The following is a 25,920-nucleotide window of genomic DNA, read 5'->3' as shown; positions in this document are numbered from 1 at the left end:
CTCCCTCCATCTCCCTCCCTTTCCTTCCGCCTCCTCCCTCTTTCTTTCTCCCCTCCTTTTTCTCACCTTCCTCCTCCCTCCCTCCACCTCTTCCCATTCCCGGTCCCCTCCCTCCCAGTCCCAGCTTCTCACCTCCGCTCCTCCTCCCTCTCCGCGCTTCCCTCCCTCCTCCTCCCTAGCTTCCCTCCTGTGTCTCGCAAAACCCGGGGCGGATCGCAGGCCCGGGCTCGGCCTCCGCGCACGCGCAGGAGCAGCGCCGGCTCAGCCGCCAGTAGGAAGCGCCAGTCCCGAGCCGGGGAAGTGGCCGCAGAGGCTGCTCGGCCCCGCTGCCCACCAGGTCGTGGGCTCCCGCTCCGGGCCCGGGGCCACCGGCTGTGTAAGTGTAAAGCGTGGGGGGGGCTCCCGGTTAGGGAATCCGGGCCGGCTGCGGGGAGGGCTGCGCGGCCGGCGTGGAGTCGGCGCGTCCCGCGGAGGGGCTCCCTCAGCCCTCACCTGTCCGGGCCGAGCCCGCCACACCTGTCAGGGTCCGCTGTCTGACCGTGACCGGGGTTCAGCGTGCGCCTGCTCGAGGCGCCTTCGTCCCTGTTGGCGCCCTGCTTACACCTGTCTAAGGCCGTGTCCACACCCACTGAAGACCCGGCGGACACCTGTCCGGGACCCGGCCCACACCTGCCGCCCAGGCAGGCTCTGCTCTGCGAGCCCGCGGCGGGGTCCCCTTCCCCTGTGCGCGTCGGAGCTGTCTCCGCCTGGCTTCCCCTCCGGGGCCGTCCGCTGCGCCGGAGCCCCAGACCCTGGGCCTGGCTACGCCCCCTGGAGCCTGCGGAGTCTGGGACACGCGGCTGTGGCCTGGGGGCCCGCCCAGCCCACGTCCCCGGCGCTTTCCCCGCCCTGCGATCCCAGGCTTCTCCACTAGCCCTTTCCCTCCTGTCTCCTGGATGCAAAGTGCCTCCGACCTAGCTGGGCGGGGTCAGGCGTTGCTCAGGATAAGCACGCTGTCAACTTCAACTTCTCCCAGGAAAGCCTGGGAGGAGGAGGTCAGTCTGCTGGTCTGGGTCTTCTCCCTGTCAGCCCACCCCAAGTCCCTCCACCCTCACGGACCTTCCCAGCGTGAATGTCTGTTAACCAAAAGTTTTCCAGTGTTAGGATGCGTTGTCTGCCTTCAAATGTTTTTATAGAGAGAGGAAGCGTGGCCCAGTAGGAAGGTATGGGACAGTGACTTCTTTTCCATCCCCCACACCCCCAGTTTAAACTAGTGACTGTCCAGTGTTTCTAAGGTAGCAATAGCTACTTCCTAGTCCAGCCCGGCTTTATTTGTTAACATGAAACAAAGCACGGGGCAGGGATGGGGCATGATCTTGGAGACCCAGGAATATTGCTGTCCTCAAGATCTGGCTAGGTTTTGTTGTGTGTTTGTTCTTTTTTTTTTTTTTTTTAATTGTGTGGAAGACTAGTAGTGCAGAGGGAGAAATAGTTGTCTGGAAACACGTAAACAATAAATGTTTCAGAAATTTAATGTGTCATTAACAGTTTCATTGAGCCATCGACCTGCCATAAAATCCACTGCTTTAAAGTGTACAATTCAGTGATTTTTAGTGTATGTGTAACCATTGGCATTCCAGAATATTTTCATCATCCCAGAAAGAAATTCCATACCCATTAGCAGTCACTCCTCATTCTCCACTCCCACAGGCCCTGGCAGTCACCAATTTACTTTCTGTATTTATAGATTTGCATATTCAGGGCATTTCATACTAATGGAGTCACACAACATGTGGCCTTTTCTATATGGCTTCTTTCACTCACCACAGTGCTTTCAAAATTTACTCCTGTTGTGGCCTACATCAGTACTTTGTTCCTTTTTGTGGCTGAATAATATTCCATTATATGGATTTAACACTTTGTATATCAGGCAGTTGATGGACATTCATGTTGTTTTCACTCCTTAGCTATTAAGAATAATGCTGTGCCTGTAATCTCAACACTTTGGGAGGCTGAGGCGGGTGGATCACCTGAGGTCAGGAGTTTGAGACCAGCCTGGACAATATGGCGAAACCCAGTCTCTAAAAATACAAAAATTAGCCAGGTATTGCTGTAGTCCCAGCTACTCTGGAGGCTGAGGCATGAGAATCGCTTGAACCTGGGAGGTGGAGGTTGAGGTGAACTGAAATCCTGCCACTGCACTCTCCAGCCTGGGCAACAGAGTGAGACTGCATCTCAAAAAAAGAGGAATAATGCTGCTCTGAACATTCCTGTACAAGTTTTTGGCATGCACACATGTTTTGAGATCTCTTGGATTGCTGGTTTTATGGTAACTCTATGGAGAAACTACCAAGTTGAAGATACGTATTTTTGCTGTTTTAATACCTGTATTAGCTTAGTCTCAGATACCAGAACTGGCTCAGTAGCAGGCGTCTTTTTTTTTTTTCTTAATAGTCTTACTCTGTCACCCAGGCTGGAGTGCAGTGGTGTGATCTCAGTTCACTGCAACCTCCTCTTCCCCAGGTTCAAGCAATTCCTGTGTCTCAGCCTCCCAAGTAGCTGGAATTACAGGTGTGTGTCACCACACCCAGCTAATTTTTGTATTTTTTTTTTTTTTTTTTTTTTTGAGACAGAGTTTCGCTCTTGTTACCCAGGCTGGAGTGCAATGGCGCAATCTCGGCTCACCGCAACCTCCACCTCCTGGGCTCAAGCAATTCTCCTGCCTCAGCCTCCCGAGTAGCTGGGACTACAGGCATGCGCCACCATGCCCAGCTAATTTTTGTATTTTTAGTAGAGGCGGGGTTTCACCATGTTGACCAGGATGGTCTCGATCTCTTGACCTCATGATCCACCCGCCTCGGCCTCCCAAAGTGCTGGGATTACAAGCGTGAGCCACCGCGCCCGGCGTATTTTTAATATAGAAAGGGTTTTGCCATGTTGACCAAGCTGGTCTCGAACTCCCGACCTTAGGTGATCCACCTAATTCGGCCTCCCAAAGTGCTGAGATTACTGGTGTGAGGTCAGGTGTTGTTTTTTGGGTGTTTGTTTTTTGAGACAGAGTATTGCTCTTGTCCCCCAGGCTGGAGTGCAGTGGCGTGATCTCAGCTCACTGAAACCTCCAGGACCCCCTGGGTTCAAGTGATTCTGCTGCCTCAGTCTCCTGAATAGCTGGGATTACAAGCACCTGCCACCACACCCAGCTAATTTTTTTGTATTTTTGAGATGCAGTTCTGCTCTGTTGCCCAGGCTGGAGTGTAATGGCGGGATCTCAGCTCACCGCAACCTCTGCCTTCCAGGTTCAAACTGTTCTCCTGCCTCAGCCTCCTGAGTAGCTGGGATTATAGGCATGTGCTACCATGCCTGGCTAATTTTTGTATTTTTTTTTGATAGAGACAGGGTTTCACAATGTTGGCCAGGCTGGTCTCAAACTCTTGACCTTAGGTGATTCACCCGCCTTGGCCTCCCAACATGCTGGGATTACAGGCTTTTGTATTTTTTAGTAGAGATGGTGTTTCACTATGTTGGCCAGGCCTGTCTGGAACTCATGACCTCAGGTGATCCGCCCTGGGATTACAGGCATGAGTCACCGTGCCTGACCTTTTTTTTTTTAATTGAAGTTTTGCTGATCTTTGTCATATCATTTTAAAATTTATGTAATTTTTACATTTTAAATTGTATTTATTTTTGAGACAGTGTCTCGCTCTGTTGCCCAGACTGGAGAGCAATAGCACCACAGTTGTTGGCCACCACACCCAGCTGATTTTTTTTTTTTGAGATGGGGTCTCCCTATGTTGTCCACACTGGTGTGGAACTCCTGGGCCAAAGTGATGCTTCTGCCTTGGCCTCTGAAAGTGTTGGGATTACAGGCGTGAGCCACCGGACCTGGCCATGACCAATTAAGTTTTTAGAGATGGGCTCTTGCTCTGCCACCCAGGCTGGAGTGCAGTGGCATACTCATGGTCTGCACCATGGCGTGGGTGCGGCTGCTCCTGTGTATCTCAGGGCCAAGTTAGAAGTAAAAGGGACCCAGGGTTTCATTTGGTCTAGGGTGACCTAGTTGTTTAGATTTCATAGACTGATAAAATCCAAAAATCTAGAAAGTGAATAATAGGGTGGTCCATTTTAATTTTTGTCCAGAAAGGATAATTGAAAAACAACCACCGTCTATTGTCACCATCATTTTATTAAAAAAGTGAATGTTGACCAGGTGCAGTGGCTCATGCCTGTAATCCCAGCACTTTGGGAGGCTGAGGCGGGTGGATCACAAGGTCAGGAGTTCAAGACCAGCCTGGCCAAGATGAGAAAACCCTGTCTCTACTAAAAATACAAAAAAATTAGCCAGGCGTGGTAGCAGGTGCCTGTAATCCTAGCTCCTGGGGAGACTGAGACAGACAATTGCTTAAACCTGGGAGGCGGAGGTTACAGTGAGCTGAGATGGCGCTGCTGCACTCCAGCCTGGGAGACACAGTGACACTCTGTCTCAAAAAAAAAAAAAAAAGTGAATGTTTAAACACCCAAAACTGAGGAATTTCATGACTTAGAAAGAAAATGATAAAGATAATAGTTAATATTATTTTTTTGTTTATTTCTTATTTATTGATTTTTGAGACAGAGTCTCGCTCTATTGCCCAGGCTGGAGTGCAGTGGCGCAATCTCAGCTCACTGCAACCTCTGCCTCCCATGTTCAAGAGGTTCTCCTGCCTCAGCCTCCCGAGTGGCTGTGACTACAGGTGTGTGCCACCATGCTTGGCTAATATTTTGTATTTTTAGTAGAGACAAGGTTTCACCGTGTTAGCCAGGATGGTCTCCATCTCCTGACCTTGTGATCCGCCCGCCTCCGCCTCCCAAAGTGCTGGGAATACAGGCATGAGCCACTGTACTCGGCTGATCTGATGGTTTTATGTATTTGGTAGTTTCTTCTGTGTGCATTCTCCCTCCTGCCGCCTAGTGAAAAAGGTGCCTTGCTTCCCCTTTGCTTTCCATCATGACTGTAAGTTTCCTGAGGCTTCCCGAGACGTGTGGAACTGTGAGTCAATTAAACCTCTTTCCTTTATAAATTACCTCGTCTCGGGCAGTTCTTTATGATAGTGTGAGAACAGACTAATATAGTGCCCTTGCTTATCCGGCTCTTGAGATTCAGTCATGTTCCCACATTGTAGCTTGGGTCAGTTATTTTTGCTGCTCTATAGTATTCCATTGTGTTAGAAGGACCATGATTCATTTATCATTCTGATGGTGAACATTTGTATTGTCCTAATTTTTGCTTCTGTGAACCTTTTTATGTCTCCTGGGGAATATGCACATATTTTTTGGAGAGAAAGAGTCTTTCTCTGTTGCCCAGGCTGGATGATCTCAGCTCACCACAACCTCCACCTCCTGGTTTCAAGTGATTCTCCTGCCTCAGCCTCCCGAGTAGCTGGGATAACAGGCGCATGCCACCAAGCCTAGCTAATTTTTATATATTCAGTAGAGATGGTGTTTCACCATGTTGGGGAGGCTGGTCTCGAACTCCTGACCTGAGGTGATCTGCCCACCTCGGTCTCCCAAAGTGCTGGGATTACAGGCGTGAGCCACTGTGTCCAGCCTAACATGCTCACCTTCTTATAATGCCAAATTGATTTCCAAAGTGCATGTACCAGTCTATAATCCCACCCATTGTATAGGAGAGTTACCTTTGATCTATGTCTTTGCAAACTTGGTGTTTTTCAGACTTAAACAATTTTTATCGGTACATCTACACTTGTAGTGATATTATTCACAATAGTCAAAAGTAGAAGCAAGTGTTCATCGATGGATGAGTAAACAAAATATGGTACACGCATATAATGAAATATTATTCTACATTAAAGAGGGAGGAAATCCTCAGACGTGCTCGGCATGCATGAACCTGGAAGGCATTCTGCTATGTGAAATAAGCCAGTTACCAAGGAACAGATACTGTGTTGTGTGATTCCACTTAACTTGAGGGCCCTAGAGTGGTCAAATGTGTAGAAACAAAGCAGAATAGTGGTGGCCAGGGACTGTGGCAGGGGGTGAGGAGTTAGGTTCAGAAGGTACAGAGTTTCAGTTTCGTAAGGAAGAGGTTCTGGAGATTGATGGCAATCATACAGCAGTGTGAATGTACTAATGCACCAGAACTGTAAATTTAAAAATGGTGCATTTCGGCCGGGCGCAGTGGCTTATGCCTGTAATCCCAACACTTTGGGAGGCTGAGGTGGGAGGATCACAAGGTCAAGAGATTGAGATCATCCTGGCTTCGATGGTCTCTGCTAAACCCCGTCTGTACAAAAATACAAAAAAAAAAAACGAAAAAAGTAGCCAGGCATGGTGGCACGTGCCTGTATTCTCAGCTACTTGGGAGGTTAAGGCAGGAGAATTGCTTGAACCTGGAAGGCGGAGATGGCAGTGAGCCGAGATTGTGCCGGTGCACTCCAGCCTGGTGACAAAGAGAGACTCTGTCTCAAAAAAAAAGAAGGTACATTTTATGTGTATTTCCATCACACAAAAAAAAATTTTTTTGTCAGCCTGGTGGGTGTGACATGGTTTATCACTGTAGTTTTATTTTATTATTTTTATTATTTTATTTTTATTTTTAGTGTACCAAATACTTTATGATGTTTTATGACATGTTGACTCAAAAATTCGTGGCAAGTTTCATGCTAATAGCTTACTTTTTATATATTTTTTATTGCATTTTATATCACTGTAGTTTTAATTGCGTTTTTCTGCCGTTGAGGTGGGCACAACTTTCTGTAGACATATTGGCTATCTGAGTTTCCTCTTCAGAGATGTCTAGTGGAGTATTTTGCACATACTTCTGTTGGATTACATATCTTTTTCTTACTCATGTCCCAGTATTATTTATTCCTTTTCCTATTGCTCTACAATGGCAACTCTGCTTTACTTCACATTTCCTTGTATGCGTGGGTCTAGTTCTGGGCTTGGTTACATTCCATTAATATATTTATTCCTGTGCATATACCATGCTGACTGTAACTTTTTACCTGCTCTTTTTTTCCAGCCTTATTGAGATGTAATTTATGTATCATACAGCTTACTGATTTAAATGTACAATGGTTTCATTGTTTATTTTTGAGACAGAGTCTTGCTTTATCACCCAGGCTAGAGTACAGTGGTGCGATCTCAGCTCACTGCAACCTCTACCTCCCAGGCTCAAGTGATCCTCCACCTCAGCCTCTTGAGAAGCTGGGACTACAGGCATGTGCCACCAGCTAATTTTTTTTGGTTTTTATACTTTTTTTGTAGAAATGGGGTTTCATCATGTTGTCCAGACTGGTTTCAAACTCCTGGGCTCAAGTGATTTGCCTGCCTCAGCCTCCCAAAGTGCCAGAATTATAGGCATGAGCCATCATGTCTAGTCAGTTTAGTGGTTTTAGATATGTTCACAGAGCAAGCTGCACAACTATCCCCACAATCAATTTTAGAACATTTGAATCACCATAAAAAGAGACCCTCTGCCCCATTAGCAATTTTACCTGGTTTTGCTGTCTTAGGAGACAAATGCCTCTTCTGGTGGTGGTATTTTAGGAGTTTGTTAGGTTTTTTTTCTTTGAGACAGAGTCTTGCTCTGTCACCTAGGCTGGAGTGCAGTGGTGTGATCTCGGCTCACTGTACCTTCGACCTCCCAGGCTCAAGTGATTCTCCTGCCTCAGCTCCCCCCCCCCCCCCCCCAAGTAGCTGGGACTACAGATGTGTGCCCACACCTGGCTAATTTTTGCATTTTTTGTCAAAATGGGGTTTTGCCATGTTGCCCAGGCTGGTCTTGAACTTCTGGGATCAAGCAATCTGCCGAACTCAGCCTCCCAAAATGCTGGGTTTACAGGTATGAGCCACTGTGCTGGCCTCTTAGGTATTCTTGACCATAAATTAGCTTGTTACATTCCATCAAAAATCTGGTAGAGGCCAGGCACCGTGGTGCACACCTGTAATCCCAGCTACTTGGGAGGCTGAGGCAGGAGAATCACTAGAACCCAGGAGGTGGAGGTTGCAGTGAGCCGAGATCGTGCCACTGCTGCGCCCCAGATTTTATCTCAAAAAAAAAAAATCTGGTAGAGATTCTAACTGGAATTATTTAGAATCTATATATCAAGTTGGGGAGAAGTAACATCTTATGATGTTAACTCTATTAATGAATATGTTTTTATCTGTAAGGTCACCCAGGTCTCTAGCATGGCACACGTCATGTCTTTTCATCTCTACGGAGCCTTGCATGTGGAAAGTCCTCACTAAATGTTGGGTGTGTGAATGATGAATATTATGCATCAGTAGTTTCCACTGTAGCCTTTCACAGAAGAGAAAGCTAAACCTCAGTGAAATTATGCGGATTGCATATGGTCGTGTAGCATGATTGCCAGTGCTAGAACCACGAGCCCGGTTTGGTGGATGTGATGCTTGGCATGAGGGTTCCCTGCTCGCGCACCGCTTGTTGGATAGCAGCACATGTTTTGCTAAGAACCTGTGCCATGCTGCTTTACATTTCATTCACTTGAGCTTGCACGTGGGTGGCTTTGGGCCTGTGTGTCATTTGTGCGTATGTTAACAATAGAGATTTGGGAGAACTCCATGCCTGTGTAGTGCCTGCCACAGAATGCTCACAAGCACATTTTTGAATTAGGAAAAACTATACTTAGAAAAATTTTTAAAAAATGAAAAAAATTGATGCCTTTTGAGATTAAAAAAAAAACTATACTAAAGGTTAAATTTCTATTATTTTAAATTCTGAATTTTTACATGTACGCCTAACCATAATGTTGGACAAAAATATATTTAATAACTTGGTAAAATTCCATTGTATGGTATTACATGGAAAGGGCCTTGTATGCCTTTTCTTTCTTTTCTTCTTTTTTAAAAAACTTGTGCTCTGGGACCCTAAATACCATTTTATTCATTTAGTAGTGTCCAGGGCTTGCTCGTTGTGGTGATGAGATGATACTGTTTTTTGATCTTTTTTGAGATGGAGTTTCGCTCTTGTTGTCCAGGCTGGAGTGCAGTGGCGCCATCTCAGCTCACTGCAACCCCTGCCTCCCAGGTTCAAGTGATTCTCCTGCCTCAGCCTCCAGAGTAGCTGGGATTACAGGCATGCGCCACCACGCCTGGCTAATTTTTTTTGTATTTTTAGTAGAGATGGGGTTTTGCCATGTTGGCCAGGCCGATCTCCAACTCCTGACCTCAAGTGATCTGCCCACCTCGGCCTCTCAAAAGTGCTGGGATTACAGGAGTTAGCCACTGTGCCTGGCTGATTATGCTGCTGTTTAGATGAGATAATACTTTTTAAAGTTATTTTTATTTATTTTTTTGAGATGGAGTCTCACTCTGTTACCCAGCCTGGAGTGCAGTGGTACAACCTTGGTTCACTGCAACCTTTGCCTCCCAAGTTCAAGCAATTCTCCTGCCTCAGCCTCCAGAGTAGCTGGGACTGCAGGTGTATGCCATTACTCCTGGCTAATTTTTGTATTTTTAGTAGAGATGAGGTTTTGCCATGTTGGCCACGCTGGTCTCAAACTCCTGACCTCAAGTGATCCTCCCTCCTGGGCCTCCCAAAGTGCTGGGATTACAGGTGTGAGCCACTGTGCCCAGCCGAGATGATACTTTAAAAATAAGGCCCTTTCTTTTTTTAAATTTTTAAAATTTATTTTATTTTTTTGTTTTTTTCTTTTTCCCTTTTTTTTTGAGATGGAGTCTCGCTGTGTCAGCCAGGCTGGAGTGCAGTGGCACGATCTCAGCTCACTGTAATCTCTGTGGCCCAGGTTCCAGTGATTCTCCTGCCTTAGCCTCCTGAGTAGCTGGAACTATAGGCGTGTGCCACCATGCCTGGCTAATTTTTGTATTTTTAGTAGAGATGGGGTTTCACCATATTGGTCAGGCTGGTCTTGAACTCCTGACCTTGTGATCCTCCTGCTGCGGCCTCCCAATGTGCTGGGATTACAGGTGTGAGCCACCGTGCCTGGCCCATAAGGCCCTTTCTTAATCTGCTCTGGGCTGTACTCTCCTTCTCTGTAGAATGAAGGCTTGGACTAGGTCAGTGTTTCTCAGCTTCTGTTAAACCCATGCCTACTTTTGAGAAACATGAGTTCTCCAATCTCCCCCACTCCGGATTTTGACATGCCTTTCGAAGGGTGTTATGCCTCTTGTTGGAAGATGATGTGATTTTGGTTCCTTCCAAGGTGATTTTTTTTTTTTTTTTTTTTTTTGAGACAGAGTCTTGCTCTGTTGCCAGGTGCTAGGCTGGAGTGCAGTGGTGAGATCTCGGCTCACTACAACCTCCACCTCCCGGGTTCAAGCAATTCTCCTGCCTCAGCCTCCTGAGTAGCTGGGACCACAGGTGCGTGCTACCATACCCAGCTAATTTTTGTATTTTTTTTTTTGGTAGAGATGGGGCTTCACCATGGTCTTGATCTCTTGACCTTGTGATCTGCCCTCTTCGGCCTCCCAAAGCCAAGGTGATTTTTGTGTGCACAAAAGGCTCTTTAGGGAATTGTTTTGGGGAAAGGGCAGGAGGGAGTGGGGCGTCATCCTTGAGAGTGTGAGCACTGGAGTTGGGGACTTGGGTTGAATCATACACATGTAATATACTTGTGAACCATTTAGATCCTGGGCAGACACAACACATGTTGGGAGACTAGGGTTTCCTTTTTTAAAAATTTAATTTTGTTCATACTCCTCTATGCGTGTGTATTTTTGAAGTCTGTAGAGGATGGGGTTGCGGTGTGTAGTCCATTGTGGGATCTGCATATTCACAAAGGGATGGCACCTCCTCTCCGTGCAGGGTGAGAGTCTTGCCATTAGAATGTCACAGAGGTCTTGTAGCAATGTCATTTTAATCTTAGTGTCTCGCCTGGGAGGGTTACTGCCATGATTTCTGCAGTCAGGCTTTGGTGACCTGAAGGTCATGCAGTTTGGGGCTTCCTATTTAAGAAAAAGAAAACAAAATTAAAAATGCAAAATCAGATAGAGGGCCATGGAAGGGGCTTGAAGCTGAAGCCCCATTAACTCATGGTACAGCTAGCTGCCTCTGGCTATGGGGACCATGGCCAAATGCCCTGAGGAAGTATGAGCTTGCCAATGGGGACAGCAGAGGTGTGTATCCAGACGTTTCCCTATTTGATACAGAGAGCTCATTTAATCTCACTAACCTTTAAAAAAATTAGACTTTTTATATGAGACTATAGTAGGTAGCTCCATGTGCATTGTCAGAAATAATACAGAGAGATCCTATATACCCTTTGCCCAATTTCCCCCAATGGTGCCATCTTACAAAACCACAGTACGTTATTACAACCAGAATGTTGACTCACCGACACTTGGAGCTGTGTGTTACTATCCTCATTTTTATTTATGATTAAACTGGGGTTCAGGGATGTGCACAGCCTTGCTCCAGGTCACCCAGCGTAGAGCTGGGAGTTGAATGTCATCCCTGACTTCCAGGCAGTGGGATTTCCATCATGACCATCTGTGGGCTGGGGCCTGCATTTACTGAATTGTTCATTTGTTTGTTTGTTCACTAATCCCTTCAACAAACATCTATTGAGGATCTCCTATGAGCCAGATTCCTCCATGTGGGTCATCTAATTTAATTTTTTCACAGCTCTGGGAATCAGGTAATAACGTTTTCTTTTTATATTTGACAAAATTGGCTCAGGGAGGTTATGGCAGCTCTCCCGTTTATAGAGGAGTCGTGGTGTATTTGTGTAATCTCTCTTTTTTTAGGCACAATACTAGGCCCTTTACATCCACAACCTTCTTAATCTAGATACAGTTTTATAAAGCAAGTTCTTTTTCTTGTAATTCTTTTTTTTTTTTTTTTTTTGAGACAGAGCCTCACTCTGTCACCCAGGCTGGAGTGCAGTGGCGTGATCTCGGCTCACTGCAGCTTCCGCCTCCTGGGTTCCAGCGATTCTCCTGCCTCAGCCTCCCTGGTAGCTGCAATTACAGGCACATGCCACTACACCTGGATAAGTTTTGTATTTTTAGTACAGGTGGAGTTTCACCATGTTGATGAGGCTGGTCTTGAACTCCTGACCTCAAGTGATCTGCCTGCCTCGGTCTTCCAAGGTACTAGGATTACAGTTGTGAACCACTGCGCCTGGCCAAGCAGGGTCTCCTATCACCGTTATTTTGTAGCTGAGGAGTTTCAGGGAGCTTGGAATTCAAATCCAGATCTGATTGCATGGTGGTTTTTTTTTTTCATTATATCCTGTTCAGGGGATAGGGGAGCAATTACACATGTGTTTATTCATTCACTCAACAGACATTTTTGAGCACTGACTATTACTACTCCTGGTTAGATGGTGGGAATAGGAAGACAAGAAGCAGCCCCATTTCTGCAGAAGCTCCAAGCTGAGGCTAAGGGACTGAGGTCAACAGTTACAGCATTATCATCAGAGCCGTGACAGTCACGTGTAGAGCCCTAAGAACTGTTGACGGCATGGCTTTCCTTGGGGCTTACCCGGCCTCCAGGTAGTGAATGTCGGATTCACTGCCTCCCAGAGTGGGCTCTCAGCACTTGGGACTCTGCATCTCAAAGCCTCATTTCTTCTCTCTGAACAGGGACTTCAAAATGAGTGTCCCTGACTACATGCAGTGTGCTGAGGACCACCAGACGCTGCTCGTGGTGGTCCAGCCTGTGGGCATCGTCTCTGAGGAGAACTTCTTCAGGATCTATAAGAGGATTTGCTCTGTGAGTCAGATCAGCGTGCGGGACTCCCAGCGAGTCCTGTACATCCGCTACCGGCACCACTACCCACCCGAGAACAACGAGTGGGGTGACTTCCAGACCCACCGCAAAGTCGTGGGCCTCATCACCATCACAGACTGCTTCTCAACCAAGGATTGGCCGCAGACCTTCGAGAAGTTCCATGTGCAGAAGGAGATCTATGGCTCCACGCTGTACGACTCCCGGCTCTTTGTCTTCGGGCTGCAGGGGGAGATCGCCGAGCAGGCACGCACTGATGTGGCCTTCTACCCCAACTACGAAGACTGCCAGACGGTGGAGAAGAGAATCGAGGACTTCATTGAGTCCCTGTTCATTGTGCTGGAGTCCAAGCGTCTGGACAGAGCCACAGACAAGTCTGGGGATAAGATCCCCCTTCTCTGTGTCCCGTTTGAGAAAAAGGACTTTGTAGGACTGGACACAGACAGCAGGTAAGTTTACCTAGAGACCCAGGCCCCTTGGCTTCCCTACATCAGAAGGGGAAAGCACATGGCAGAGTTTTGTTGCATCAACAAGTGGAAAGGTGGTGTCCATTGGTTTCTAGAACTAATGACTTTGTGTCAGGATCTGTTTGAGTGCTGCTAAAAAACCAACCAAACAAAAACCAGTGACTTTTAAAGACAGAGACAGGCTTTGGTTTGGGGGAGTCTTTTGGAGTTGTCTTGTACACTCCCCTTTTTTACTGGGGGTCCCCTCTTGGGACTCCTGGAGCTCCGTCCTATATAGCAGCTACAGCCAGTTGTGGCTTTTGGGTACTAGACACCAGGTTAGTTTGAGTTGAGATGGGCTCTGAGTAAAAGCCATGCCAGATTTTGAGACTTACTTCTGAAAAAGTAAACTTTCTTGCTAATTTTTTTTTTTTTTTTTTTGAGACAGAGTCTCTGTCGCTCAGGCTGGAGTGCACTGGTGTGATCTCAGCTCACTGCAACTTCTGCCTTTAGGGTTCACGTGATTCTCATGCCTCGGCCTCCTGAGTAGCTGGGACTACAGGTGTGCAGCACCACACCCGGCTAAGTTTTGTATCTTTAGTACAGACAGGGTCTTGCCGTGTTGGCCAGGCTGGTCTTGAACTCCTGGCTTCAAGTGATCCACCTGTCTTAGCCTCCCAAAGTGTTGGAATTACAGGTGTGAGCCACCGTGCCTGGCCAACTTTCTTGGTTTTATATAGACTACATGTTGAAATGATAGTATTTTACATATCATAGGTTAAATAAACTATATTTTAAAAATCAGTATTGACTATTTGATTTTTACTTTTACACTTGATCTTAGCCAAAAGGCCGAGAAGCGATTGATTTTTACTTTTAAAAATGTGGCAACTAGAAACTGAAATTAACTTACGTGGCTTGCGTTTTATTTCTGTTGGACAACACTGTGCTAGAGCACAGTTGGAACACTTAGTCAGTCTCATCCCTTTGGTTCATAGATGAGAGGGTGAATCTGGAGAGGCAAGGCCCAGATCCTAGCTGAGCTAGAGTGGAGCCCACGTCTCCTGATTCCCAGGCCTGGCACCCTGTGTGTGTGGCTACATTTTCTTTCCTGATGGCCACAGCGTCAAATTCCTCACTTACAGAGCAGCCAAGCATGGGCATCAGGACGCCAGAAATACCACCAGGGAGCTCCTAAACAGCTCCGTTACACAAATGGAAAGAATGCTAATTCTCTCTGTGCACAGGGAGTGTTGGATAGAGCAGGAAAATGTCAGTTTCCCATCTTGCCTGTTATGAAGTCAAAAACTTTATTTCAAATCCGAATCACTGATGAGGTCTTCTTTGCCACGGACTTCCACTCTCTGCTCACTGCCCTGTCCTGGCCACAGTGGCTTTTTGGCAGTGCTGGATGAGATGCAAGCTTAGGCAGCAACTGTTTGCCAAGAGGGCGTCCTCATTTGCCAGGGAGAGTGAGGTGTCACTCACCAGCCTCCTGGCTTGGGCAGGGCTCTCCTTCCTCCTGTGTAGGATTGGCTGATGAGCCATAGGTGAGGAGTCCGTGATGTAATGTGCATGGTGCCATAGTGCCTGCTGCAAAGTAGATGCTCAGCATGTTTCTTAAATTTATCTAAGGTCAGGTGGTATCTTTCTTTCTGGTTGTCGGTCAGTCTGAGGAGAAATGATCACAGAATTGACAGACAGACTGAGTCCAGGCCTCAGTGTTGGAAGCATAGAGTAACCTCAGTCACACCTGCCTGTGGTGCTTTGTAGGCTCTGGAAGGAAAGGATTTTCATTTCTTCATCCAAATGTGCATATGTGGCTTAAGGAAAGGGAAAGGCATGTTGTAGAGCTGCTCTGTATTGACTCCTTACGCGGCCCTGTGATCTCAGCGGGGTCGCTGTGCCCTAGACCCGCTCTGTATTGAGTCCTCAGGCGGCCCTGCGATCCATCCAAACGGGGTTGCTGTGGTGGCTGATATGGGCCCGAGGCAGCAAGGTTTAGAGGCCTGGGCAGCCAGCGAGCAGCAGAGCTGATGTAAGCACCAGGTCTGTCTCTGAGGCCCAGGGCCTTTCCACCTCATCTCGTGGCCTTCTGCTGCGTCTCCTGTGCCTTTTGAAGAGCGCACACTGCTGTCCGGCCAGCAGGCACCTGCGGAGACATCCCTGATAAGGTGGTGCTGTATGGTGTGCACCACTTGGCGGCCACCTTCGAGGTCAGTAAGGAGTGGCATGCCCCTGCTTTACAGAGAAGGGGTGAAGGGTGAAAGCTCATAGGCAGCATGGGTCCAGAACCCCGCTCTGACCCCTTGATTTTTGCCTTCCTCCTTTGCCTCATGGGCACCAGTGACATTTTTCAGTCACCCACTTCTTGGCTGTAAGGTTGCAGAGCCACCTTTGAATGCCAGGTCTTTTTTGTCTTGAAACCTGGGCTCCCCACTCTGCAGGAATAAGAGTGTGCTGGAACGCAGTGCCTCACACATAGTGGATAATGATTGACAAGTGTTGGTTGAGGGGCTTCATGTGCCAGGCATGGCTCCAGGCACTGAAAATACAGTGGCAATTAAAGTTGCTTGCTCACGCTAGTGGGACAACCGCAATTAGACATCAGTTAGTATTTGAACTTCAGTGAGATAATGACACCAGTGAACTCAAATCACATACATCCTTCTCTCGTGACGGGTAACCTGTTGTTGCCTTTGTTTCTCCATGGTTCTCTAATTTTTTTTTTTTTTTGAGATGGTATCTTGCTCTGTTGCCCAGGCTGGAGTACAGTGGTGCCATCTCGGCTCATTGCAACTTCCACCTCCTGGATTCAAGCAATTCTCCTGCCTCAGCCTCCTGAGTAGCTGGGACTGCAGGTGCGCACCACCACACCTGGCTACTTTTTGTATTTTTAGTAGAAACGTGGTTTCACCATGTTGGCCAGGCTGGTCTCAAACTCCTGGCCTCAAGTGATTCGTCTGCCTCGGCCTCCCAGAGTGCTGGATTACAGGCATGTGCCACTGTGCCCGGCCGGTTGTCGAATTTTTGAAGCAATGATTTGGTGCAGGAACAGAGCCATGCTCTCCCCTGCAACTCTTGGGAGGAGCGAGAAAGTGTCCGACCTGAAATGAGATAGTATTTTGTAAGTCAATAGGAAATGTCCAGATGTAAGGTTTGGTTTGACACATCGACCATACTGAGAGGCCCCTGACAGATGATTTGAACTTCAGGTCCTGACTTCCCCGGACACGATGTGCAGGTGCATTTTACTTAAAAGCTCACACATGCCTCTTATGAAAACCCATGGTCAGTTCTTGTCCATGTAGTGTTGTAGCTATCAAAATTATTTCTGTTCTTATATGTTTCTAATTTTTGCTTGTTCCTCTTTCTTTTCTTTTTCTTTTTCTTTTTTCTGTCATACTGCCCTGTGAGTGTGTTGTTGGGTCTGAAAAGGTAGGCTGTGAACATTGCATTACAAATAGCCGGATTTCCCTGTGTGCTACCTTCTCATAGCCTCCACTGCTTTAAAAAACAAGCGCTGCTGCCTAAATCCATGTGTGAACCGGACAGTCTTTTCATTTTTTTGAATATGTTTTTTAATTTTAGCTTTATTTAGCATGTAACCCATTGGCGTTTGGTGTTTGCTAAAATACTTGCTCTGGGGGATCTCGTTCCATCTGTAGCATTTAGTGACATATGAACCAGTATACTTTGTTTGTTTGTTTTGAGGAAGTGAATTGCTAATTGATTTAGGCAGCTGTAGAGGGATTTTCATGGGATCTCTTAACTGTGGAGGTCCAAGGCTGCAGCGCCATGCTTGATCCTGCACTTTTGAGCAGCATGTCATTCCCAGCTGTGGCTGTGGGCCGTGCATGAAGGCAAGGAGCGTTGGCTGGAGTGTGCTGGCCACCAGGGGAGCTGCGGGAGGGTGAGGCTGCCTGTCTTTTCTTTTGCTTCTGCATTGAGCATGCCATTTCCCTGTTTCCTTCACCTCAGCGACTTTCCACAATAAAGGACACATAGGCCATTCTAAAACCCATACCAGGCCAGGTGCGGTGGCTCACACCTGTAATCCCAGCATTTGGAAGGCCAAGGCGAGTGGATCACCTGAGGTCAGGAGTTCAAGACCAGCCTGGCCAACATGGTGAAACCCCGTCTCTACTAAAGATACAAAAATTAGCCGGGCATGGTGGTGTGTACCTCTAGTCTCACCCACTCTACAGGCTGAGGCAGGAGAATTGGTTGAATCCAGAGGGAGAAGTTGCAGTGAGCCAAGATCATGCCATTGCACTCTAGCCTGGGCGACAAGAGCGAAACTTTGTCTCAAAAATAAGTAAATAAATAAATAAAATAAAATAAAACCCATACCAATCTTCTCCCCTCCCTATGAGGGCAAGGGCAATTTGTTTAAGTATCAGGGAAATATGGCCTTCTAGTTCACTTGGATCATGTAGACACAGGACCTGAATCAGTGACCACTGTTTCCTTTTTGCTTCTGCCAGTGAGCAGTCAGAGGCAGAGAAGCAGTTCACCCATAGCTATTGTATGGGCTCTTACCTGCCCCAGACTTTCCATTTAACCTCATGTAGGTAAGACATAGCTGTGTCTGCATTTTCATTTTATTTTATCTTTAGATGGAGTCTTGCTCTGTCGCCTAGGCTGGAGTGCAGTGGCATGATCTCGGCTCACTGCAACCTCTGCCCCCTGGGTTTAGCCATTCTCTTGCCTCAGCCTCACAAGTAGCTGGGATTACGGGTGTCTGCCAAGATGCCCAGCTAATTTTTATATTTTTAGTAGAGATGAGGTTTTGCCATTTTGGCCAGGCTCGTCTCAAACTCCTGACCTCAGCTGATCCCCCCACCTCGGCCTCCCAAAGTGCTGGGATTACAGGCATGAGCCGCTGCGGCGGCCTGTGTTTCTCCTCTTCCCTCCCCTCCCCTCCCCTCCCCTCCCCTCCCCTCCTCTCCACTCCTTTCTTTTTTTCTTTCTTTTTTGAGACAGAGTCTCATTCTGTCGCCCAGGCTGGAGTGCAGTGGTGTGATCCCGGCTTACTATAACCTCTGCTTCCTGGGATGGAGCGATTCTCCTGCCTCAGCCTCTTGAGGAGCTGGGATTATAGGCACGCACCACCATGCCTGGCTAATTTTTGTATTTTTAGTGTTTCAGCATTTTGGCCAGGCTGGTCTCTAACTCCTGACCTCAAGTGATCTGCCTGCTTTGGTCCCAAAGTGCTGGGATTATAGGCACGAGCCACCGTGCCCAGCCTGTGTCTGCATTTGTTGAAGCTAACATCTGTCACTGGTGGCACATCATTCATTTACATTACCAATTGAGAACCTCCAACACCAAGGGCAGCCCTGCAGGACACTCTGGCTGGCCTAGTCCCCTGTGGTTTCATCCCCTGCAGGGAAAGGCTCCTGCTCTGTGACCTGCTGCCACCACTGCACTGCCCAGGGGCCTTGTTTCTTTCTCAGTGCTCTGGTCCAAGTACAAACATTTTATTCTTCATTTGCTTTGTCTCAGTTGAGACAGGCTGGGCTTTCTGGAAGATTTCATCACATTCTAGGGTGGCGAAACAGAAGAGACATGAATGTAATAAGTACAGGAAGTCGTAGCTGTGCAGCTTGGAAAATGCAGGGCAAGGATCCGGTGGTGGCTGGTTTATCCTGGGCTGTGGGCCTTTCCTGCCGCCACTGGCTCCCAGGATCAATGGGGACAGCCTGGCCTGGGCTCCTTCCTCTTCTGCTCTCCCGGCAGCTGTGTCTCTGAGTCCACAACCCAGGTACTCTCCTGGACCGCAAGCCAGAGTTCAGACCACAAGAGTTTTGAGTCCTTGTCCTGGGCTGTCCTCTCCGCATCCTGCATGAGAAGCAAGCACCTTTCCTAAGTGAACTGTGCCAGGAGAGACCTCCCTTGTTAGCAGGTGCCCTCTAGAGGTGACTCAGCACACGTTTACAGGGAAGCTTGCCGTGTGCTGTGCTAGGTGTTGGGGACTTTAGAGACAGATATGGGGAAAAGATGATGGTCAGAAAGGAGAAGTCTGTCTGAGAGTGTGACTCGAACAACAGGGTACATGGTGGGCTGTTTCTTACAAAGGGGAGAACTGGGAGGGCCTTGCGGGGAGTGTTTTTGAGATGCCTGTTGGGCATTCAAACGGAGAGATTAAAGGGGCAAGCGGATGTGAGTCTGGAGCTCAGGAGGTGACTAGAGAGACACTTGAGTGTTGGCAGTAGGTAGCCCATGTGTAAAACCCTGAATGTGGATGAGCTGAGCGAGGGAGAATGCAGATGGAGGCAGGAGGAAGGCCCCGGGCTGACCCCTGGGTGCTCGCTGTGACCCGGAGACTGAGGACAGCCCAGATCCTGTTTTTTTTTTTTTTTTGTCTGAGATGGAGTTTCGTTCTTGTTGCCCAGGCTGGAATGCAGTGGTGCAATCTCAGCTCACTGCAACCTCCACCACCCTGGTTCAAGTGATTCTCCAGCCTTGCCTCCTGAGTAGCTGAGATTACAGGCATTGCCACCACACCCCACTAATTTTGTAATTTTGTGTTTTAGATGGGGTCTTGCCATGTTGGCCAGGCTGGTCTTGAATGCCTGACCTTGGGTGATCCACCTGCTTCAGCTTCCCAAAGTGTTGGGATTATAACCGTGAGCCACTGCTCCTGGCTGGGGTTTTGTATATTATTCCATGGAGTTTGGGGTTTTAGGTGCAGCTGCCATTTATCCTAAAAGTGCTAGGGGTGGGGCTGCTACTAAAGAAATCCGAAGGGAATGATGTGGCCAGATTTGCCCTTATCCTTTTCCGTCCTGGCAGCAGGATGGAGTCACAGCTGAATAGACTCTTTCCCATGGACCCAGAAGGGCAGATCAGGAAGGGCATCTGAGGAGAGAGGTGCCAGAGAACTGGGGGAGAGACTTTGGATAGTTCTGGAATAGCTCTTTTTAAAACAAAAGACAATAAAAAAGCAAACCCAAAAACCCTTATGAACATTGCTAGTTACTATCGAGGAAGCGGTTTTTTCTTTTTTTTGAGATGGAGTCTCACTCTGTTGCCCAGGCTGGAGTGCAGTGGCATGTTCTCAGCTCACTGCAACCTCTGGCTCCCAGGTCCAAGCAGTTCTCCTGCCTCAGCCTCCCGAGTAGCCAGGACTACAGGTGTGTACCAGCATGCCTGGCTAATTTTTATATTTTTTTTAAGTAGAGATGGGGTTTTGCCATGTTATGCGGCCTGGTCTCGAATTCTTGAGCTCAGACAATCCACCTGCCTTGGCCTCCCAAAGTGCTAGGATAACAGGCCTGAGTCACTGCGCCTGGCCGGAGGCAGTTCTTTTTTGATGCTTCTAAGTGTAGGTCACTATGTTGAGTGGCTATGAGGACTAATAAGACAGTCTATCATCAGAGGCTTCAACCTGACTACCCGAGTAATCCAAGTTCAAAAGGGGAGAAGCGGGGAAATGAGTGTGACTGTATGTCAGACAGCAGTTAGCCATCCTCCTACCTGTGTCATTTACGTTGCATTGATGCCACCTGAGGCAGATGGTGACAGGCCCAGTTTGCTGAGCGGAAGCATTCTCAGGGGTTAAATAATGAGACCAGCATCACCCAGCTGGTGATGAAGCAGCAGGATTCAAACCCAGGTTCTTCAGACTTTAAATAAAAGGCATGTTGTCTCTACTAATTCTGTTACCTTCCTCATACTCGGAACACTAAAGTAAATCAGTTTTGGAGCCTTTCAGAAAAATTGTCAAAAGAACTTCTTGCTTAAGTGCCACAGATTCATTTCACAGAGCTCAGTCTTCCTTGATAGGCAGATAGTGTCAAAGTGTTTTAGGTCCCAGGGAGATGGTTTTTTCATTTTGCTTTACATTAACATGGTTGCAGATAATGCGCATATGCAAAATAAAACGTTGACACGTCTCGGCTTTTAATTAAAACTTTTCAGTTCTCTCTATTTTGTTTTCTTTTTTTTTTTTTGCGATGGGGTTTGGCTCTGTTGCCCAGGCGGGAGTGCAGTGGCATGATCTCGGCTCACTGCAACCTCAGCCCCCTGGGCTCAAGTGATCCTCTCACCTCAGCCTCCTGAGTAGCTGGGATTATAGGCATGCAGCATCGCATGTGGTTAAATTTTTTTATATGTTTTTGTAGAGACAGAATTTTACACATTGCCCAGGCTAGTCTTGAATTCCTGAGCTCAGGCAATTTGCCTGGGATTATAGGTGTGCTGTGTGATCTGCTGGGATTACAGGTGTGAGCCACCATGTCTGGTCTCTTGCTCTTTCTTTATAGAGTGATGTTTTAATATTCAGACTTTAACATGAAAAAGTTCAGATGGAAGAAATTAACACTAACAATTTGTTTTTACTTTTTCATTAGGTAAGATGCAGTTATCAGCTGATGGCCCATAAAGCATCTGAAACTGAGTAGCAAATCTGCCTTTTTTTTAAACTTTATGTTTAGAGCTCTCTTGTATCTTTTTTTTTTTTTTTTTTTTTTTTTTTTTTTTTTAAGACAGGGTCTTATTTACCCAGGCTGGAGTACAGTGGCATGATCTTGGTTCAATACAACCTCTACTTCCTAGGCTCAGGCCATTCTTGTGCCTCCAGCGTCCCGAGTACCTGGGATTACAGGTGCGCGCCACCCCACTCAGCTAATTTTTTTTTTTTTTTGAGACAGAGTCTCATTCTTGTCCCCCAGGCTGGAGTGCAGTGGTGTGCTCTCACCTCACTGCAACCTCTGCCTCCTGAATTCAAGCAATATTCCTGCCTCAGCCTCCCGAGTACCTGGGATTACAGGAATGTGCCACCAAGCCTGGTTAATTTTGTATTTTTAGTAGAGATGGGGTTTCACCGTGCTGGCCAGCCTGGTCTTGAACTCTCAACCTCAGGTGATGTGCCCACCTCGGCCTCCCAAAGTGCTGGGATTGCAGGTGTGAGCCACTGTGCCAGCCTAATGTTTGTATTTTTAGTGAGATAGGGTTTTGCTACGTTGGGCAGTTTTATCTCGAACTAGGTTCAAATGATCTGCCTGCCTCAGCCTCCCAGAGTGCCGAGATTCCGGCATGAGCTGCTGTGCCCAGCCACTCATGCATCTTAGGGTTGTCTGCCTTGGCACTGTAGCCCTACCACGTGGGCACCTTTTAGTATATTTACTGCATTTACATCACGCACATAGTCAAAAAACTCCCCACCCCAAAATGTTGTGGTGCAAAATTATGGGCTGTCGCCATTATTTAAGTATACAGAGACTTCTTAAACTATGTCATACCATCCCTGACCCTGCAAAAGAAATTCTCTTTCCCGGGTTCCCTGGGATTTTAATTGCACGCTGTTGTTGTTGAGCAGCTTTAGCTTTTCTTTGGATGTGAATATAGAGATTTCTTTTCAGATAAATTGTTTTTTGGACTAGAATACCAAGCTCTTGTCTTCTGTAAGCTATATAAATAGTACCAAAATCACTAACATATTAAACATTTTATTCTTTAATCTGATTAAGAGCCACTAAAATAATATAGCCTATATCTTTGATTAAATTTTAATTAAAGTGCAGAAAGGAAGTACAATTTGAGTGCCTCTGTTACAGTGTTTGACGCTATGTAAGAGGTGCTTTTGTGCAACTTCCAGAAAGGATGCATCTCCTTTTATCAGCTGAGACTGTCAGGTTTCTGCCTATAATTTATTGCTTTTAGAGCGTTATGGATTAGAAGATTATCAGATTCTTATGAATTTTTCTAGCAATTCTTAATTCCAGTTTCTTTCTTTCTTTTTTTTTTGAAATAGAGTCTCGTTTGTCACCCAGGCTCTGCAATAGCACCACCATAGCTCATTGCAGCCCTGAACTCTTGGGCTCAAGGGATCCTCCTGCCTTAGCCTCCTGGGTAGCTAGGACTGCAGGCCTGGCTAATATTTAGAATTATTATAGAGACAGGGTCTTCCTGTGTTGCTCAGGCTGCTCTTGGACTCCTGTCCTCAAGGAATTCTCTTATGCCAGCCTCATGAGTCACCAAGATTATAGGCATGAACCACCACACCTGGCGTATTCTGTTTTTATACAATTTAGGATATTTGTATGGTTTTATTGAATCATGACTTTAACATGAAAAACTATAAGAGTATTTATATGACTTCTTTTTGTAAAAGTCCTATGTTTTCAAAACAAATTGTTTATCATAATGTTTATATTTTTAAAAACAAGTTATTTATTTAATTTAGAAGATGCTACTAGAAAAATACTTTTTTGGCCAGGCTCAGACCTGTCATCCCAGCGCTTTGAGAGGCTGAGGCGGGTGGATCATGAGGTCAGGAGTTCGAGACCCGTGTGACCAACATGGTGAAACTCCATCTCTACTAAAAATACAAAGATTAGCTGGTTGCGGTGGTGTGTGCCTGTAATCCTAGCTACTCAGGAGGCTGAGGCAGGAGAATCGCTTGAGCCTGGGAGGCGGAGGGTGCAGTGAGCTGAGATCGTGCCACTGCACTCCAGCCTGGGCAAGAGCAGGAGACTCTGTCTCAAAAAAAAAAAGAAAGAAAAATATTTTTGAAATTTTGTGAGTTATATTTTGCTACAACAGGTGCACATTTTTGTGAAGTTCATGTGAAGATGTAATAATTTACTTCTTTCTTTTCTTAAGAGACGAGAGTGTGGTCTGTTGCCCAGACTAGAGAGCAGTGACATAATCATGGCGCACTGCAGTCATGCACTCCAGGGCTCAAGCAATCTTCCTGCCTCTACCTCCTGGGGAGCTGGGACTACAGGTGTGAGCCACCATGCCCAGCTGATTTAGAAAAATTTTTGTAGGCTGGGCATGGTGGCTAACGCCTGTAAATCTAGCACTGTGGGAGGCTGAGGTAGGTGGATTGCTTGGGCCCAGGAGTTCCAGACCAACCTGGGCAACATGGCGAGACCCTGTCTCTACAAAAAAATATAAATATTAGCTGAGCAAGGGGTTGTGTGCGTGTAGTCCCACTTACTTGGGAGGCTGAGGTGGGAGGATCACCTGAGCCTTTGTAGAGACATAGTGTCTTGCTCTGTTGTCCAGCTGTCTTGAAGTCCTAGTCTTAAGTGATCCTCCTGCCTTGGCCTCTCAGAGTGCTGGTATTACAGGTGTGAGTCACCATGCCTGGCCTAATTTACTTCTTTAGGATGCTTTAAAAAGCAAATCTTTTTCTAATTGGTTAGGAGTAAAGTTTTGTTGTTTTGAGTCAAATATAAAATATATTAAGCCAATATACAGTAGTATTTGTAAACTTATTTATGTATTAAGAGTTGACAGTTACGTTATTGGAGGAGGAAAATGTCCATTTGGATACCGAATCTTTTTCCCACTTGTAATAGGATAACATACCAAGGAAGTGAGAAAAACACTGTCTACCTTTGAGAGTAAGAGCTGGCTGGGCACGGTGGCTCATGTTTGTAATCCCAGCTCTTTGGGAGGCTGAGGCAGGAGGATCACTTGAGCCCAGGAGTTCAAGACCAGCTTGAGCAACATAAGGAGACCCTATCTCTACAAAAAAAAAGAAAAAAAAAAAATAGCCAGGTATTGTGGTGCACACCTGTGGTCCCAGTTACTGGGGAGGCTGAGCTGGGAGGATTGCTTGAGCCCAGGAGTTGGAGGTTGCAGTGAGCTGTGATCATGCCACTGCACTCCAGCCTGGGCAGCAGAACAAGACCTTGTCTCTAAAAATAAAAAAATAAAAAAAAAATTGAAAAAAGTAAGAATGTTCTAGAAACACATCAAGGACACTTAACCCAAAATGCAGAGGCTGAAGGCAAGAAGGCTTCCTTGAGAAACCAGTTATTGAGATGAGCCTAAAAGAGAGTAGAAGTTGTGAGGCAGACAGAGCCTGAGACTGGGGGGACTCCGGCATTGTAGCAAGGTTGTCTGTGGAGGGCAAGGGCACAGGGGTAGGAGGGGAGGCCAGGGCCATGGTAGGAGGGGCTCGCTGTGGACAGCATGCCTCTCCCTAGGACTGAATTGAGGATCCTGTGAAAGGTTTGCAGTGGGGGAGGACACAGACTGATTGGTGCTTTGGGAAGGACGCTCTGACTGCGTGTGTAGAAGCAATGAGGGGAGAGGGGGTGCAGAATGGGGAGTCAGAGACTAGTGGAGGCTGCTGAGGTGACTGCTGTTTCGGTGGGTGGAGCAGCTCAGATGCTGCATTTTTTTATGGGGAGGGTCTGTTAGCAGGGGCCCACCTGACACTGCCTTGTGGCCAGGAAGGAGACAAATGAAGGCTAGCGTTTCTTCTCTCTTGAGTCTGCCTCACATCATGATCTTTGTTCAAAACGTATTCAGAATGGGAAAGCTAAATTTCAGAGTAACAAAGAGTTTGTTGAACTTGTTAGAGTTAGACATGATCGGATTTAATATTATTTTGAGATCTGTCTTTCATTTACTTTCATTTCAATAACTTTCATTTACTTAGAAACTTTACATCTTCTGGGTTTCCAGAGGAGTTTTATTCTTGATAAGATTGCTTTCTTGAGGGAAAGTTTAATCCAGTTGCAGTTTTTCTTTTAAAAAATCATCTATCTTAAGAAATATAATATTTAAAGAAGTATTTAAAAATGATAAAAGGAAGATTTTGGTACAGTCTCTTTGGTTTCTGAGTGGATAGGGACTCGAAGCCTTTGCATTATTTAATAGCATTTCCTTGCCAGTGTTTAAAGAGCTATTAGTGAGCACCCAGGCCCTGCCCTCTGAAAGCATTCCTAAAGCTTGCTCTGAAATAGTGAAGATAAACATCTTGTTTGCTGAGGCCAAATGGTTGGCTAATAAGAGGATTTCTCTTTATAAAATAAT

General features: G+C 46.7%; 1 protein-coding gene and 1 pseudogene across 4 annotated transcripts in view; one reads left to right on the top strand and one right to left on the bottom strand.

Annotated features, from left to right (window-relative positions):
• Positions 1-238: 238 nt before the first annotated feature.
• Positions 239-25,920, top strand: part of TRAPPC9 (trafficking protein particle complex 9) — a 701,893-nt gene continuing 676,211 nt past the window's right edge. For 3 of the 4 annotated variants that reach the window (XM_032246659.1, XM_032246663.1, XM_032246652.1), the window contains exons 1-2: positions 239-376; positions 12,547-13,140. In XM_032246659.1, coding sequence (XP_032102550.1) covers positions 12,557-13,140 — 584 coding nt within the window. In that variant the 5' untranslated portion in view covers positions 239-376; positions 12,547-12,556. Of the gene's footprint in view, positions 377-12,546; positions 13,141-16,556; positions 16,576-25,920 lie in introns of those variants that run through there. The other variant, XM_032246671.1, reaches the window with a different exon arrangement.
• LOC116536280 lies at positions 13,911-14,001 on the bottom strand (annotated as a pseudogene).

Source organism: Sapajus apella, unplaced genomic scaffold (assembly GCF_009761245.1).
Source record: "Sapajus apella isolate SASKATOON/1434 unplaced genomic scaffold, GSC_monkey_1.0 scaffold3, whole genome shotgun sequence".
NCBI classification, from domain to species: domain Eukaryota; kingdom Metazoa; phylum Chordata; class Mammalia; order Primates; family Cebidae; genus Sapajus; species Sapajus apella.
Note: the sequence above shows the minus strand (reverse complement) of the source record. Positions and strands in the feature narration are given on the sequence as shown.